The following is a 12910-nucleotide window of genomic DNA, read 5'->3' as shown; positions in this document are numbered from 1 at the left end:
TTGACAAACTTACACTAATTTTTATTGCACCTTAAATCACACATTAGAGGACTGGAAGAGTATCAAGGCAATGCTACTATTCAGAGGCATTGGCAGGCTGAGTGGATAAATATAGGATGACAGAACTAAAGTCCCAAACAATTATGGAAACAGAAGTAAAAACAGATAAAAGAACAAGAGGACGATTAACACTGATAAGTATGGTTTTACAGAAACCATCATTCTTGGCAACCTTGTAGCCTTCAAAGAATGAAATCAAAGTGGCAGAAAAAGGAAACTGCAAAGGTATAAGAAACGTTTTTAAAGCAATTGACACGGTATCACAACACATAATAAGAAGAAAATAGCACTATATCTTACCAATATCATTATCTTAATTAAAAACCGACCAACGGTGATTTAACAGTGAACTGGAACCCATCACCAGATAGGGCTGCTTTTCACAGAGATTCAACAAGGGGCCACCTTAAGTTTCACCAAATCACTGCAAACCTGCTGCTGGCAAAAATGATGTATAGGTGAATAACACTAGTCAGTGTAATCTGGTGGAAACTGGAACTCAAACAAAATTAGTTTTGTACAGCCAGATACAAAATCCGAGACCTAGAAATAAAGACTGTGGAAGTGCAGAACCAGATTAGTCTGGAAAGTAGACACTTACAGGAATCTAATGGCCACCAGAGACAAGTTAGTATGAGTTCCTACTGGGATGCTGGGGCAGGTACACACGCAAGGGTAGCAAACAGAAGCAGGCATATAGTTTCAATTTTGCATAGGAGTGTGGGTAAAGACAAAAACTGGAATATGCTGTTTCAGATTTCATTTTTAAAAAAGCACAATGAACATCTGAGGTGGGTGCAGACATCTGGAGAAAATGTTTTACGGCAGGAGACAGTAAAGTTCTTAAGACAATCCAGTAGTAGGCTTATTACAATCTGTGAAAACTGGAAAGAAAACATCGGTAATAAAACACATTTTAATATGGTATAGGGAGTCATAGGAAAGTTCAGTGATTGACATCTAGAATTAGACAAATTCAAATGGCAAATAAAGCATATATTTTTAACAGTGTAAATAATTAAATAATGCAACAAACTGCCAAAGGAATTAGATTTTCCACTTCTCCTTATTCAAATCAAGAACAGAACAGAAAAATATGCAATATTGTACTCATGCCAAATACATATCTCTGGGCTCAAAAATGATGCCATGTGAAATTTCAGGGCCTGTGACAAGAGTTGGGGCTTTTTTGGAACTAAAATTGTAGTTGCCTCTAGAGTAGATCCCAGTTCCCTCAGTCCTTCTGAGGATAGGGAGGTATTCATTAAGTCAAAGAAGCAAGTAAGAGAGACCACCAAGAACTCAGTCAACAAACATTAGGTTCAATGGAAAAAAAAGAATTTCACATTCTGAAACAAAATTCATTTTGAGCTCTGCAGAGAAGGACCTGGGTGCCCTGGAGGACAACAGCAGTGTGCCCTTGTGGCCAAGGAGGCCAACAGTATCCTGGGGTGCATCAAAAAGAACGTGGCCAGCAGGTCAAGGGAGGTGATCCTCTGCCTCTACTCTGACCTGGTGAAGTGACATCTGGAGTACTGTGTCCAGTTCTGGGCTCCACAGTTCAAGAAAGACAGGGAACTACTGGAAAGAGTCCAGCAGAGGGCCACAAAGATAATTAGCGGCCTGGAGCGTCTCCATTTTAAAGAAAGGCTGAGACACCTGGGACTGTTCAGCTCAGATAAGACTGGGAAGAGATCTCATCATTGTTTATAAATATCTAATGGGTGGGAATCAAGTGGATACAGCCAAGTTCATTTCAACAGCACCCAACAACAGGACACGGGGCACAAACTGGCACACAAAGTTTCATCTGAATATGAGGAAAGCTTATTTACTTTGAGGGTCACAAAGCACTGGAACAGGCTGTCCAGAGAAGTCACGGAGTTTCCTTCCCTGGAGATATTCAAAACCCGTATGGATACTTTCCTGTGTTATCTACTCTAGGGAACCTGCTTTAGCAGGTAGGCTGGACTAGGCAATCTCCAGAGGTCCCCTCTGACTCCTACAATTCTGTGATTTTCCCCTGACGTGTGAAGGACCTATCAGAATTCTGATTAAAAAACCAAAACATTTGCCATGAGAACTATATATAATACAGATTTCAAAGTATGTTCAGTGGTCAAAAGGCAACAGAAAAGTGAATAAAGGCTGTGTTCCACAAAAGCAGCAAGCTAACTGCTCTGTGTATTATACCATATTATTCTCTATTTATAAATGGAGGAACAAGCACAGCCAGAACTGTGTGTGGCAGGGATGGAGAAAAAGCAGTGAGTAGGTGTAAGGAGTAAACACAAGAACTTATTATCTCAGTGCAGGGAACAGAAAGCCCTGGGGAGCAGAAAGCTTCCCAAGCTCCTCTGTTAGTATGATGGTGAGGGAAAGAAAAACTGTAATCGTGGGAGGGAGAGGTAGACAAAAACATTTATGAAGAGTTCAAAACCATTCTATGGTTATATTGGATAAAGAAACTACTGAGGAAGTAAGCAGAAAAGGGCAGTCTATAAGGACAGAGGAAGTTACACACTTGGGGTGCTTGATTTACACAACTTAAATGCAGATACCTTAGGAAAAAAAAAATCCTACCCTGCATATACAGAAATCTGGAGACAGGGAAGAGGGAGGGTTTGGTTTGAAAGCTTTAGTAGGAACAAAAATATGAAAGCAGATGGAGAAAATGCAACAAAAGCTCCACACTGTACTAAAAAGACAGATTCTGTCTTGAAAAATTTGCATTTGTATTCTCTTTAACCTACTACAAAGGTCCTAATTTCATCTTGGATGACAGAGCCAGAGCTTCTGACAAGAGATGGTGTTAGATCAGCAGGCATTTATTGTATACACACTGGCAAGGGGTAGGTTACTAAATGCATTTCTTTGTCACATTAGAAACATTTACAGTTTAGGCAGTAGGGAAGATACGACTTAATGTTGATGCTGATATGACTTGGTGTTTTAGAGATAGTGGCAATGTATTCTAGAGTAAAAATGGGACAAACATGGGACTTCTATGCAGAACAATGTGATGCTGGTTATAACCAAATAGTCTGCAAGGCAAAACCTAACCAAGACTAAGGCACTATCTTAAAATACTAAGATTCTTCTACATGATTATAACTACACTGAGAGAAGCGTACGGATGAGCCAAGCTAAGCACCATGAACCTGCCTTCTCAACAGATCAGCTCTAGCTCCAAGTACTTTTTTCTGGATCTCTTGCCTCTGGAGCTAAACTGCTTCTTACATGCAGATTAAAGTTTCTGCAGGCTCTTGAATCCTCTCTTCCCTGGCTCTTCCCTCATCTCATCTGCCCAGCTATAGTAAATTAGTATCTTGTTACCTTGAATATTCATTCTCATTTTTGAAAATGGCTTTGAGGTATGTTTCCAAAGACTGCTGGAGCTATAGCAATGAAGTGGAGGAGCTCTAGTAGTACACTAGCTGCTCAGATTTTGAAGAGAACCAGAAAACTGCTTGGACAGCAAATTAGTTTTGCATGACCCTGGGACAGACCAGCAGGTGGAAGCAGTGAGAAATGAGAGATCAGAAAAGGCTCACTGTTCAGCTCTAGGAAGCATTCAAAATGAGAAACCTTTTCGAGATTACAAATAATTTTCACAATTAGAACATTAAATTGTCATATGAAAACGAAACCTTGCTATTCATATAACCAGCCTATAATGAGTAACTATCAGACATCTATGTACAAGGGATGAATAACAGAAGGCCACAAACACAGAGATTCAGATTTTTAGTATAAATCTCTGTGCTTTCGTAGACCAGAGCAAGCATTCCCAATGAGAAAGACTCAAGAACACTTTCACACTCAGGAATTTGGTTAGAATATACAATGATCATATTTAAACTCAGCAAAGCATCCATACAAGGGAGTAACAATCTCTAAAATACTTTCACATAAATGTTTAAATTCTGCTTTAGGTACTATCACTTATTCACTTTTCTTTATGGTCTGCTTCTTGTGATGCTGGATTTTTTTCCCACTATAATTGAGTAATTAAAAGTGACTGGTAATCTTATTTCTTTCCATTTAGACAAGTATGAAAAGAAAAAGCCATGATACCAATCCACATGCTTACATGCTATCCAGTCTCCAGACCTGAGTTTTAACAGTCTACAGATCTGAGTTTTAACAGTAGACCAAGAAGAAACATTACATTAAAAGACACTGTTGTTCTTAAACAAGTGCTAACACATTTAACAAAGTTATTTATAATACACTTCAATTTCCCAGGATAAATTACTTCTCCTGAGGGCTGTGTACTACTGATTACAGTAGGACTCATGACCACTAACTTGTATTCTGAGCCTGAAGCTCACCAGCTGTAAAATGCTGAACATGTCTTTCTTCTGTCTGTCTGTTTCAGTAGTAGGAAAAAGACCCAAACAAACAAACAAAAAAAACCCAACAACCAGGAATAACAACACACACTTCCATATGTATGCCAGTTTACTGAAAAGTCAAATATCATTTGGACTGTTTCAGCTACAAAAGTAAAATAAGTGGAATTAATTTACTGACAGATAATAAATAGTTACCTGTGTTGCCTCCCAGCCCCACTGCCTGTACTTGGGATCGTGCGTGAATCTCCACATATACCAGTAGGTCTCAATCACCTCCGGTCTTAGGATATAATACTTCTCATTTTGACGCACTGCCACTGCCTCTACGCCACCATCAAATTTGAATGCTTCTGGACCCAGCTTTAATGCTGCAGAGCAAAGAGAAAAAAAAAAAAAGGAAAATTTTTACTCCTAACAAACCATAGGGGGAAGGGGGGATATGAGGCTGCTACATCCCAAACATGTGAGAGAAGCAGGAACTAACTCATTTTCAAGCAGTCTCATAAACATTTCCTACTGTTGAGGACTTTTTCTTATGAATTTATCCAATTCCTGCGAGAAAACTACTTGTATTTACAGGTGTACAGTAATCCTCTTGAAAACTAATGAAACACAAAGAATATAAACACATTGATATATTCAATTATGGGATAAAATTAAAGTGCCTGACCTCAATGCTTTAACAGCAAAAGAAACAAAAGGTCACCAGATGTTTTACTGCCCTTTGATCCCACCCAGAACAGCTGGAAAAGATATTACAACAAAAACAGATGTCACCACCCCAAATAAACTCCATCTCCTTCAAACTCTTGGTTTACAGTAGTGCTGTCAGGCCACCAAAGCTCATGTGTTTTCTAATGCGATCCTCTAGTAAAAGGTTTACAACTAGTCAATGGAAACTTAGCCACATCTGAAAATAAATATCTGAACTAAGAGATTTGCTGCTTCTGCCCTTAAAGGAAGATGTAATGGCACAGTGCCAGCATCTGGAGGACTATTTTCAGCTTGGTTGCTACTAGATATATTCAGTAATCCCTAGTTCTCCTGCTGGAGAAGAGAGTGAACATCTGATTCTGATCCACTCTTGCCAATCTCCTGGTGATTTTGCAAATCTGTCATTTCTTTTCCATATGAAAGAATCCTATTGGATTCAGTTGTTCCTTTAATGGAAATTGTTCTGTACCTTTAGTTTTCCTCCCAGGACTGTCTCTGCAACTCTTCCAACCCAACTTTTTGAAATGTGTGGACTAGTTTGAACACAGCACTAAACATATGGGCAAGGTTAATACAGTAACATATTAACATTCTCTTTTTTGTTCCTGATTGATAGAGTTGGTATTTTCATAATCTCTTTCCTGTCAGTTAAGAGCTCATCATCTTATATGTGAGATTTGAAATAATTTTTTTTTTATAGGTGCCTTACTTTACATTTAACTACACTGAATTTAATTAACTCATTTATTACTCAATAAGTCAACCTCATAAAATCCTGGTGCAGTTCTTCAGTTGTCATCATTTATACCCTCAATAGCCTTTTCTCAGTTGCCATCAGCATTTGTACTGTTCATGCTCTTTTCCTGAACATTTATATGCTTGTATATTCTATATACAAAAATACATACTGTTGCAATCAGATGGACTAACACAATAGCGTAGCGATCAGAAGGACTAACACGATGGAAATAGCATTACAAAAGGTGGAAGGAGAATACAGTGCTCACCCGGATCAGAAGATTTTGGGCTCACAGGGAAAGGATCCCACCAAGGAGGATCCTTCCTCAGGAGCAGTCAGCCCTTAAATGAGGCCTAAGAGGGGTGGAGCCAGGCTCCAGCCCTTTTGGTTGCACAGGTGAACTGCCTTCACCTGTGCTCTGAGGGCTGACTGGGTCTTTCCTCCAGGTGCTCAATCAGTGGTTCAGGCCATGACTCAGCAGTTCCCATACAACATACACATTAAAATATAAAATATAATTTACCTTTATACATATATATATGTAGACATTGAGGCCCTGGAGCGTGTTCAGAGGAGGGCGACGAAGCTGGTGAGGGGTATGGAGCACAGGCCTTATGAGGAGCGGCTGAGGGAGCTGGGATTGTTCAGTCTGGAGAAGAGGAGGCTCAGGGGAGACCTCATCGCTCAATATAACTACCTGAAGGGAGGTTGTAGTGAGCTGGGGGTCAGCCTCTTCTCTCTTGTAACTAGTGACAGGACGAGGGGGAATGGCTTCAAGTTGCGCCAGGGGAGATTCAGGCTGGACATTAGGAAATACTGCTTTTCTGAAAGAGTGGTCAGACGCTGGAACAGGCTGCCCAGGGAGGTGGTGGAGTCACTGTCCCTGGAGGTGTTCAAGAAGCGTTTAGATATAGCGTTGGGAGACATAGTTTAGTGGGGTTGTTGGTGGTAGGTGGATGGTTAGACTAGGTGATCTTGTAGGTCTTTTCCAACCTAGCTAATTCTATGATTCTATGATTCTATAACTACTTCTAATGTTACTGAGCATTTCAAGAAAATATGTCTCTGCTCAGCCAAAGGATGCATGATCCCTGCAGACTAGAACAATCTCACTGAATTTTTATCTGCAACCAAGGATGCAAAATTGATCCCTACACTTTTGCTAATAGCAACTGAAGTAATGAAGTTACCACGAACATTGAATCTTTCAAGGAAGCATTTTTCTGAGAAAATAACTATCTAAAGCCATTTTACGATGCTATAGTAGTCACACTTTCATGCAGGTACTGTATTACTAATGGGCCTGATAGACTACAGTCTAGGCAGTTAGAGCAAATGCAAAATGATTTTATGTCACACTGCAACACTGCAAGGCTAAAACAGTACCATTTAAAATTAGGTTTTATCTGATTTAAAGTTGACTTCAATAAGAAATGAATTTAGCACTGCTGAAAATAAGGGCAATTCCTTAGACTTCTAAATAAACATTTACATAGTTAATTTCTCAAATAATTCTGAAAATGCTGCTTTTTGTGTGTGTGTTATGAATACAGTCAATCTAGCAACAAACTGCCTGAAAGTAAAATAAGTATTTATAACTGTAATAACACCTTGTAGCTTCTAATTCACCAAATTTGGGGAAAAGAATCTCCAACATATTTTTGTTTGAGATTCTCTGCACCATTCCATCAAGATGCATTACTATTTTACAATTCTCACAAAAACAAGTAAGCATTATCATTTTTTTGCCTGTTTAATTGCTTTCTCTGAGACTTGGGACAGAGGCAGCATCTGCTCATACCCTGATAATGTCTTAGTTTAAGTCCTATTCATCTGGTTTATTCTGCACTGGATTTGCCACACTGAAAATAACAGCTAATGCCATACCTAGATTCTGAGGATAGCTCGTCAGAAACTTCAAAGATGCACGAAAAACTTCATCATAAAATAATCTCTCTATAGACAATACTTTAAGTACTGCCAGCTAATGAATGGGAAAATTCTTACATATAGAGTAGTATACTTTACTTAAAATACCATGTGCTATAAATCACCACATTCTATGACCTATATATATAACCTTGCTTACTAATCCAACCTCTACAATACCTACAAAAGCAACTTATTCAGTTCGACTTGTTAGTGGTATTTCTTTCAGTTCTGTTGGAAATCTTTTTTCATTATCTTTTACGGATTTCACATTACTGGTTGTTTTACGCCGTTGCCATATCAATGGTGTATTGAGTGTTAATGTTAACAATGTTAAGCATGTAAAAAAGAGTTAATCCCCAGTAACTGTAATACTTCCAGATGAGCAGTCCACACACAAGCATAAACTCTGGGAAACCTTGCACCACAAGAACATGAAACTTTTAGCCTCGTCAAAGCCCACTGACAGCATTATGACCTCTTCTGCTGAGCCAATACACTGGCATACAGATCAAAGCACAGCTTGCATCTTCGATTCTCTCGACCTTCCCTCCAAATTGACAGCACACTCAACTACAGAAAAATCTTGAAATCTTCTACCAAAGGATGGGAGATTTAGGATGACTGCAGCAATAATCTATCAACAGTTTATGGTAAAGAAAAAAAGCAGAGTAGGTACGAAGCAGAGGCATGTGCATGTGTGGATTACATATTCCAAGAGAATGTGGATTCAGGCAGTACTAATACACGGCTCTGAGGCAGATCAGAATCATGCATATATATACTCCACCTTCACCTTCCAAAGACCATCAGCTTCTTCCAGCTGGTGAATCAGAGAGGCAACTCGCAGGGACTGCTAGACCGATCATCAGCTTGAATAGAATCTACAGGAATTTTCAAAGACCCCTAGAAAGAGCCTGAGCTTCTTAGGATATCCTCAATAGCTTTTCCAGCATACAACTCAAGAGTCTGAATTCTTTGAGAACACTGACAGGTGAATCAGATTATCAGAGCAACTGTGCCCCTGTATAAATCCATTACTGACTACATGAATGCGATTACTGTCATTGGGATATAATTACTGATTGAAATACCACAGCAAAAGTTACAAGGATTTTCCACCTTCTCTGTACTAATCAGCACTGTGGTGCAGACAGCATCATAAGAGATGAAATGGGTAACTTATAGCTGAAAGAATGCAATCTGGTGAGAAAGGGAATACAAATGATGGAGTAACACCATGAAGGATTAAGGCAAAACTTGTAACAAGCCGTGCAGAAGGCTGTCAGGTAAACAGACCAACTTATAGTCTCATACAATGAGACTTCGACACAACTTGAGAAAACAGCATGTGTAGAATAGCAAATTTTTCCGAAGAGGTAATTCTGCTAGTGATTTCAGATTTGCTCCTAAAAAACAGCAGGGTGGCAACATAGTTTAACTGTTTATAGATAACTTGAAGGTAATGATTAACTTGTTGTCAATTAATCAGTCTCCTGGGTAATAAAAGTAAATACTTCCACCTACATTGGGTGAATACAATGGCCAGGTGCCTCATGGAAACAATGAGATCTGTACAGAGATCAAACAGCTGACTTTTGAACTGGAATTGGTCTGTCTACCAATTCTGCTATTAGTTTTGACTGAGATATGAAATAAGGCATTCTTTATTTCAAGAGACAGAATTCCTCCTCTCTGTAGATGTGGGATGCTCCCTGACATCACCAATCTGAACTGAGATTACATATGCACGTGTAGAACCTGTGAGTCCAAAATGGAGTCTCACCCTTTCTCCACACATGACACAGTGAAAAAGCTATGAATCTTCACACTGACTAATCCTGACTAAAGCAGCAGCAACCACCAGCTGTTGGTATTATATAGAAAGGCAGAGATGGTCTCATGGCCTGAGTCCGAATTTCTTTGCTTGATCCAGCAGGACTTGTAGGTGCAGTAGGCTGTGGCCCCTCCAAGGCAGCTTCACAGATCTGAGGTTGGTCTTATTTAGAGGTTGAGAGAATTGGCAGTGTCACACCAGCAACAGTCTGTCCCAAAGCTGATGGTGTGCTTGTGTCACACTTCCCATCAAGTTAAAAATGTTCTAAAATCTTCAGCAAGGCTCAGTAATGCACTGTAAGCATCCAAAAATTCTGCATTCTCCCAAAACATCAGGAGAAAGCTCTTGTTCCAGTTATGCTAGGTCTAAGGCAAATCAGTCAGCCTACATCACCGTGCAAAACTGTGATCATGTGGCAACTTTTTCTGGTTATGTGGGAAAGTGATTGGCATTGCCAAAACGGAAAGAAAGTCAGTGTTTTTCATCAGTAATGAGGTGAAAAAACAGGATGCCTTATTATCGGCAGGGTGGTCCTCAATCCTCTCCAAATGACTGATGGTAAACCATACAGCTTTTCACCATAAGTTTAGGGACCCAAGATGAAGTATTTAAGTTGGGGAATGAGAGTACACTGGGGAACACTGTAGCCTAGCTACGGTGTGTGGAATTCTTGCAACGCAATCTGCTCTTCCACTTGTCACAGCTGGGAGAGGATAGTCTTACATGCCTGCAGGGGCAACAACTCCTAAACACCAAGAAGATCTGCTGCTGAGAAAACAAACTGGCTAGCAACAGAATGCTTGACATCAGGACGTATACTGGAGAACGGAGAGGATTTCAAAATAGCCTTTCTCACCTCAATGGCCTTTGGAAGCCATCAACAGAAGCAAATGAATCCAAGGGACCACAGGGATGGTCTTAGAAATGATGAAAGTCTGGGTGATTCTCACATCAGTTGTGATAACTTCAGTTCCAAAGGCAAGAAAATAAGAATAGAGGCAAAAGTAAATTAAGAATAAGAAAAAGGGCTATATTACCTTGTTTTGTTAAAGAAGGGTGAAGCCATGACAAATACTTTGTCCCATACAGGGTGACAGAGTTTGCCTGAAGACACAGAGTAATGTATGAGAGGGGAAAAGTGGCTTGAGAGAATACTATTACTGTCTTAAAATATTCTAATAAATAAAAAGGCACCAGACACAAATGTCATGGCATAAAATCACCTCAGTGCTAAATAAGCAGGTGTGCTGTCACTGCAAGACAGGACCATTTTACTTACTATCGCAGTGGTAAAACCTGCTCAGACCAAATTTGCTCCAGCGGAATCTATCTGAAATAATACTACACACAAATCTTGGCCCCAGTATCACTTGTCATGTGACCAAGAATCTCTTGTTTAGTTATGTAAGCCATGAACAGCATGACTTCAAAGTAGAATTTCAGGAGATGGTATTTCATGATATGGTAAGTCTAGTGTAAAGACAGATTGCAGCAAATATAGAATTTAGTTTGCCTGATGCTGTCTGTATTATTGAATTCTCTTTTTTCCAAGATTGCTTTTATACCTGCAATATGCGCAACAAGATACTGACAGCTGGCAATATAACATCCTTCTTTTCCATAAGTGCTTTTGTTCTTTGAAATTCTGCTTTGATGTTGCTAAGACTGGATCTCTGAACAGCAGTTTTCATACTTGCCCCTTACAGAAACTTAGGCTGCTTCACAACATAGTAGTGCAACACTAAAATATAGTAAGACCAGGCACCTACTTCTGTTTATTACAAGTAATGCTGGGAAGACAAGGGAAAGGACAGCTCTGGTCTACCTAAAGAAAGAAGCTATCTGTCCTCAGCACACAGCCTCAGTGCCTTGCTGTCTCCTCCAGGACACCGAACAGGGCAAAAGTTCTCCCAAGTCTACAGGAAAGAGAAGCTTTTGCCTATGCTGACTCAAAAATAATTCTATCAGCCAAACCAGGACAGCTATCTGTCCTCCAAAAGAGAGTCTTTTTCTGTAACCAGGTAGTTCTCACATTACAATTTACAATTATGTCCAAATCCTGCTGTTAAATCATTAAGAAGTTAACATTTCACACATAACAGATCATTATTTTCTCTGAAAAATCAGGGCAGAAAAAAAACACAAAACAAAAATACAAACTACTGAGACTGTAGCACTGAACAAAAGAAAACTAGGACACTGCAAATTCACAGCTGTCTGTACAAGTTTCAGTCTATTCCTTGCATGTGTTCTTATACAGTCATTAAATATGTAACCAAAGTTTCTACCCCTCTGTCTTCTGACTTATTTAGGGTACAGAATAAATAATCTGAAGCAAAAAAAAATCAGGGCTGTACTTGCAACTGTAAATTTAGCGTTGCCAATTCTCAAGTATTTGATTTAAAATTTTTAATACAAGTTTTCAAAATGCAACAGCACCTGCAATATTATCTCCTATCTTTTTCCTTAAGCGTCCTTGTATTTTTTTTTATTTTTTTATTTTAAAGGCAATGTTACAATGATACTACGTAATCCTTGTGAATAAATACATGAATTCTCATCTTAAAACTGCTACGAGTAGTTCCCATTACTTCTACACGCACATTATTTCAGAAGCTCACTTCTCTGACGGCCACACAAAGCCATTTTCAATTTCTAACCGATATTTATTCATGGCCAGCATATAAATTCTTGCTGTTTATGTAGCTGTGTTACTTTTATCTTAAAACAGCTGTATTTCTTTTTAGTGTTTATCCACTGATATGACAACAAATCTCTTCTTGGATATTACTTTTCTCATCTAAGCAGGCCAACTTCTTTTCTTACTGTAAGATAAAAGGTCTGTCACCCTCATCAGTTTGTTGGTCCTTCTCTGCATTCTTCCTGCTTCAGATTCAGATTTGTACAGAGCATTCCGGATGACAGATTATACATGTCTTCTAAGGCAGTGTTAATACTCTCTTATCTCTGTTGAAAATTCTTCACCTGATTCAGACTAAGGCTGCACTGGCATTTTTCAACTCTCAGTTTACAGAAAGAGCTCATGGTCTTTTTTCTATTAACTTCTTCCTTCTGACAGTCCAGTCAAAGTCTTCCTGTTTATTATTCTAAGACTCCTGTGTTTAAATTGTTTCTTTTGATTTTATAGCCACATTAAGTGTAAACAGCACTCTCCAACTTAATGCATCAAGGTCACTATTAAAGACAAAAAAAAATAAAAAAGAGAACATGATCTGAAAGACTAAGTTGAAAAATTTCCAGCCCAACAACGAA

The 12910-nt window shown here is 39.0% G+C and overlaps 1 protein-coding gene across 1 annotated transcript in view; it reads right to left on the bottom strand.

Moving 5' to 3' along the window:
• Positions 1-12910, bottom strand: part of MAN1A2 (mannosidase alpha class 1A member 2) — a 143887-nt gene that overhangs the window by 11622 nt on the left and 119355 nt on the right. The window contains exon 11 of the mRNA XM_021396810.1: positions 4614-4786. Coding sequence (XP_021252485.1) covers positions 4614-4786 — 173 coding nt within the window. The remainder of the gene's footprint in view (positions 1-4613; positions 4787-12910) is intronic.

The sequence above is a fragment of the Numida meleagris genome, chromosome 1 (assembly GCF_002078875.1).
Source record: "Numida meleagris isolate 19003 breed g44 Domestic line chromosome 1, NumMel1.0, whole genome shotgun sequence".
Taxonomy (NCBI): domain Eukaryota; kingdom Metazoa; phylum Chordata; class Aves; order Galliformes; family Numididae; genus Numida; species Numida meleagris.
Note: the sequence above shows the minus strand (reverse complement) of the source record. Positions and strands in the feature narration are given on the sequence as shown.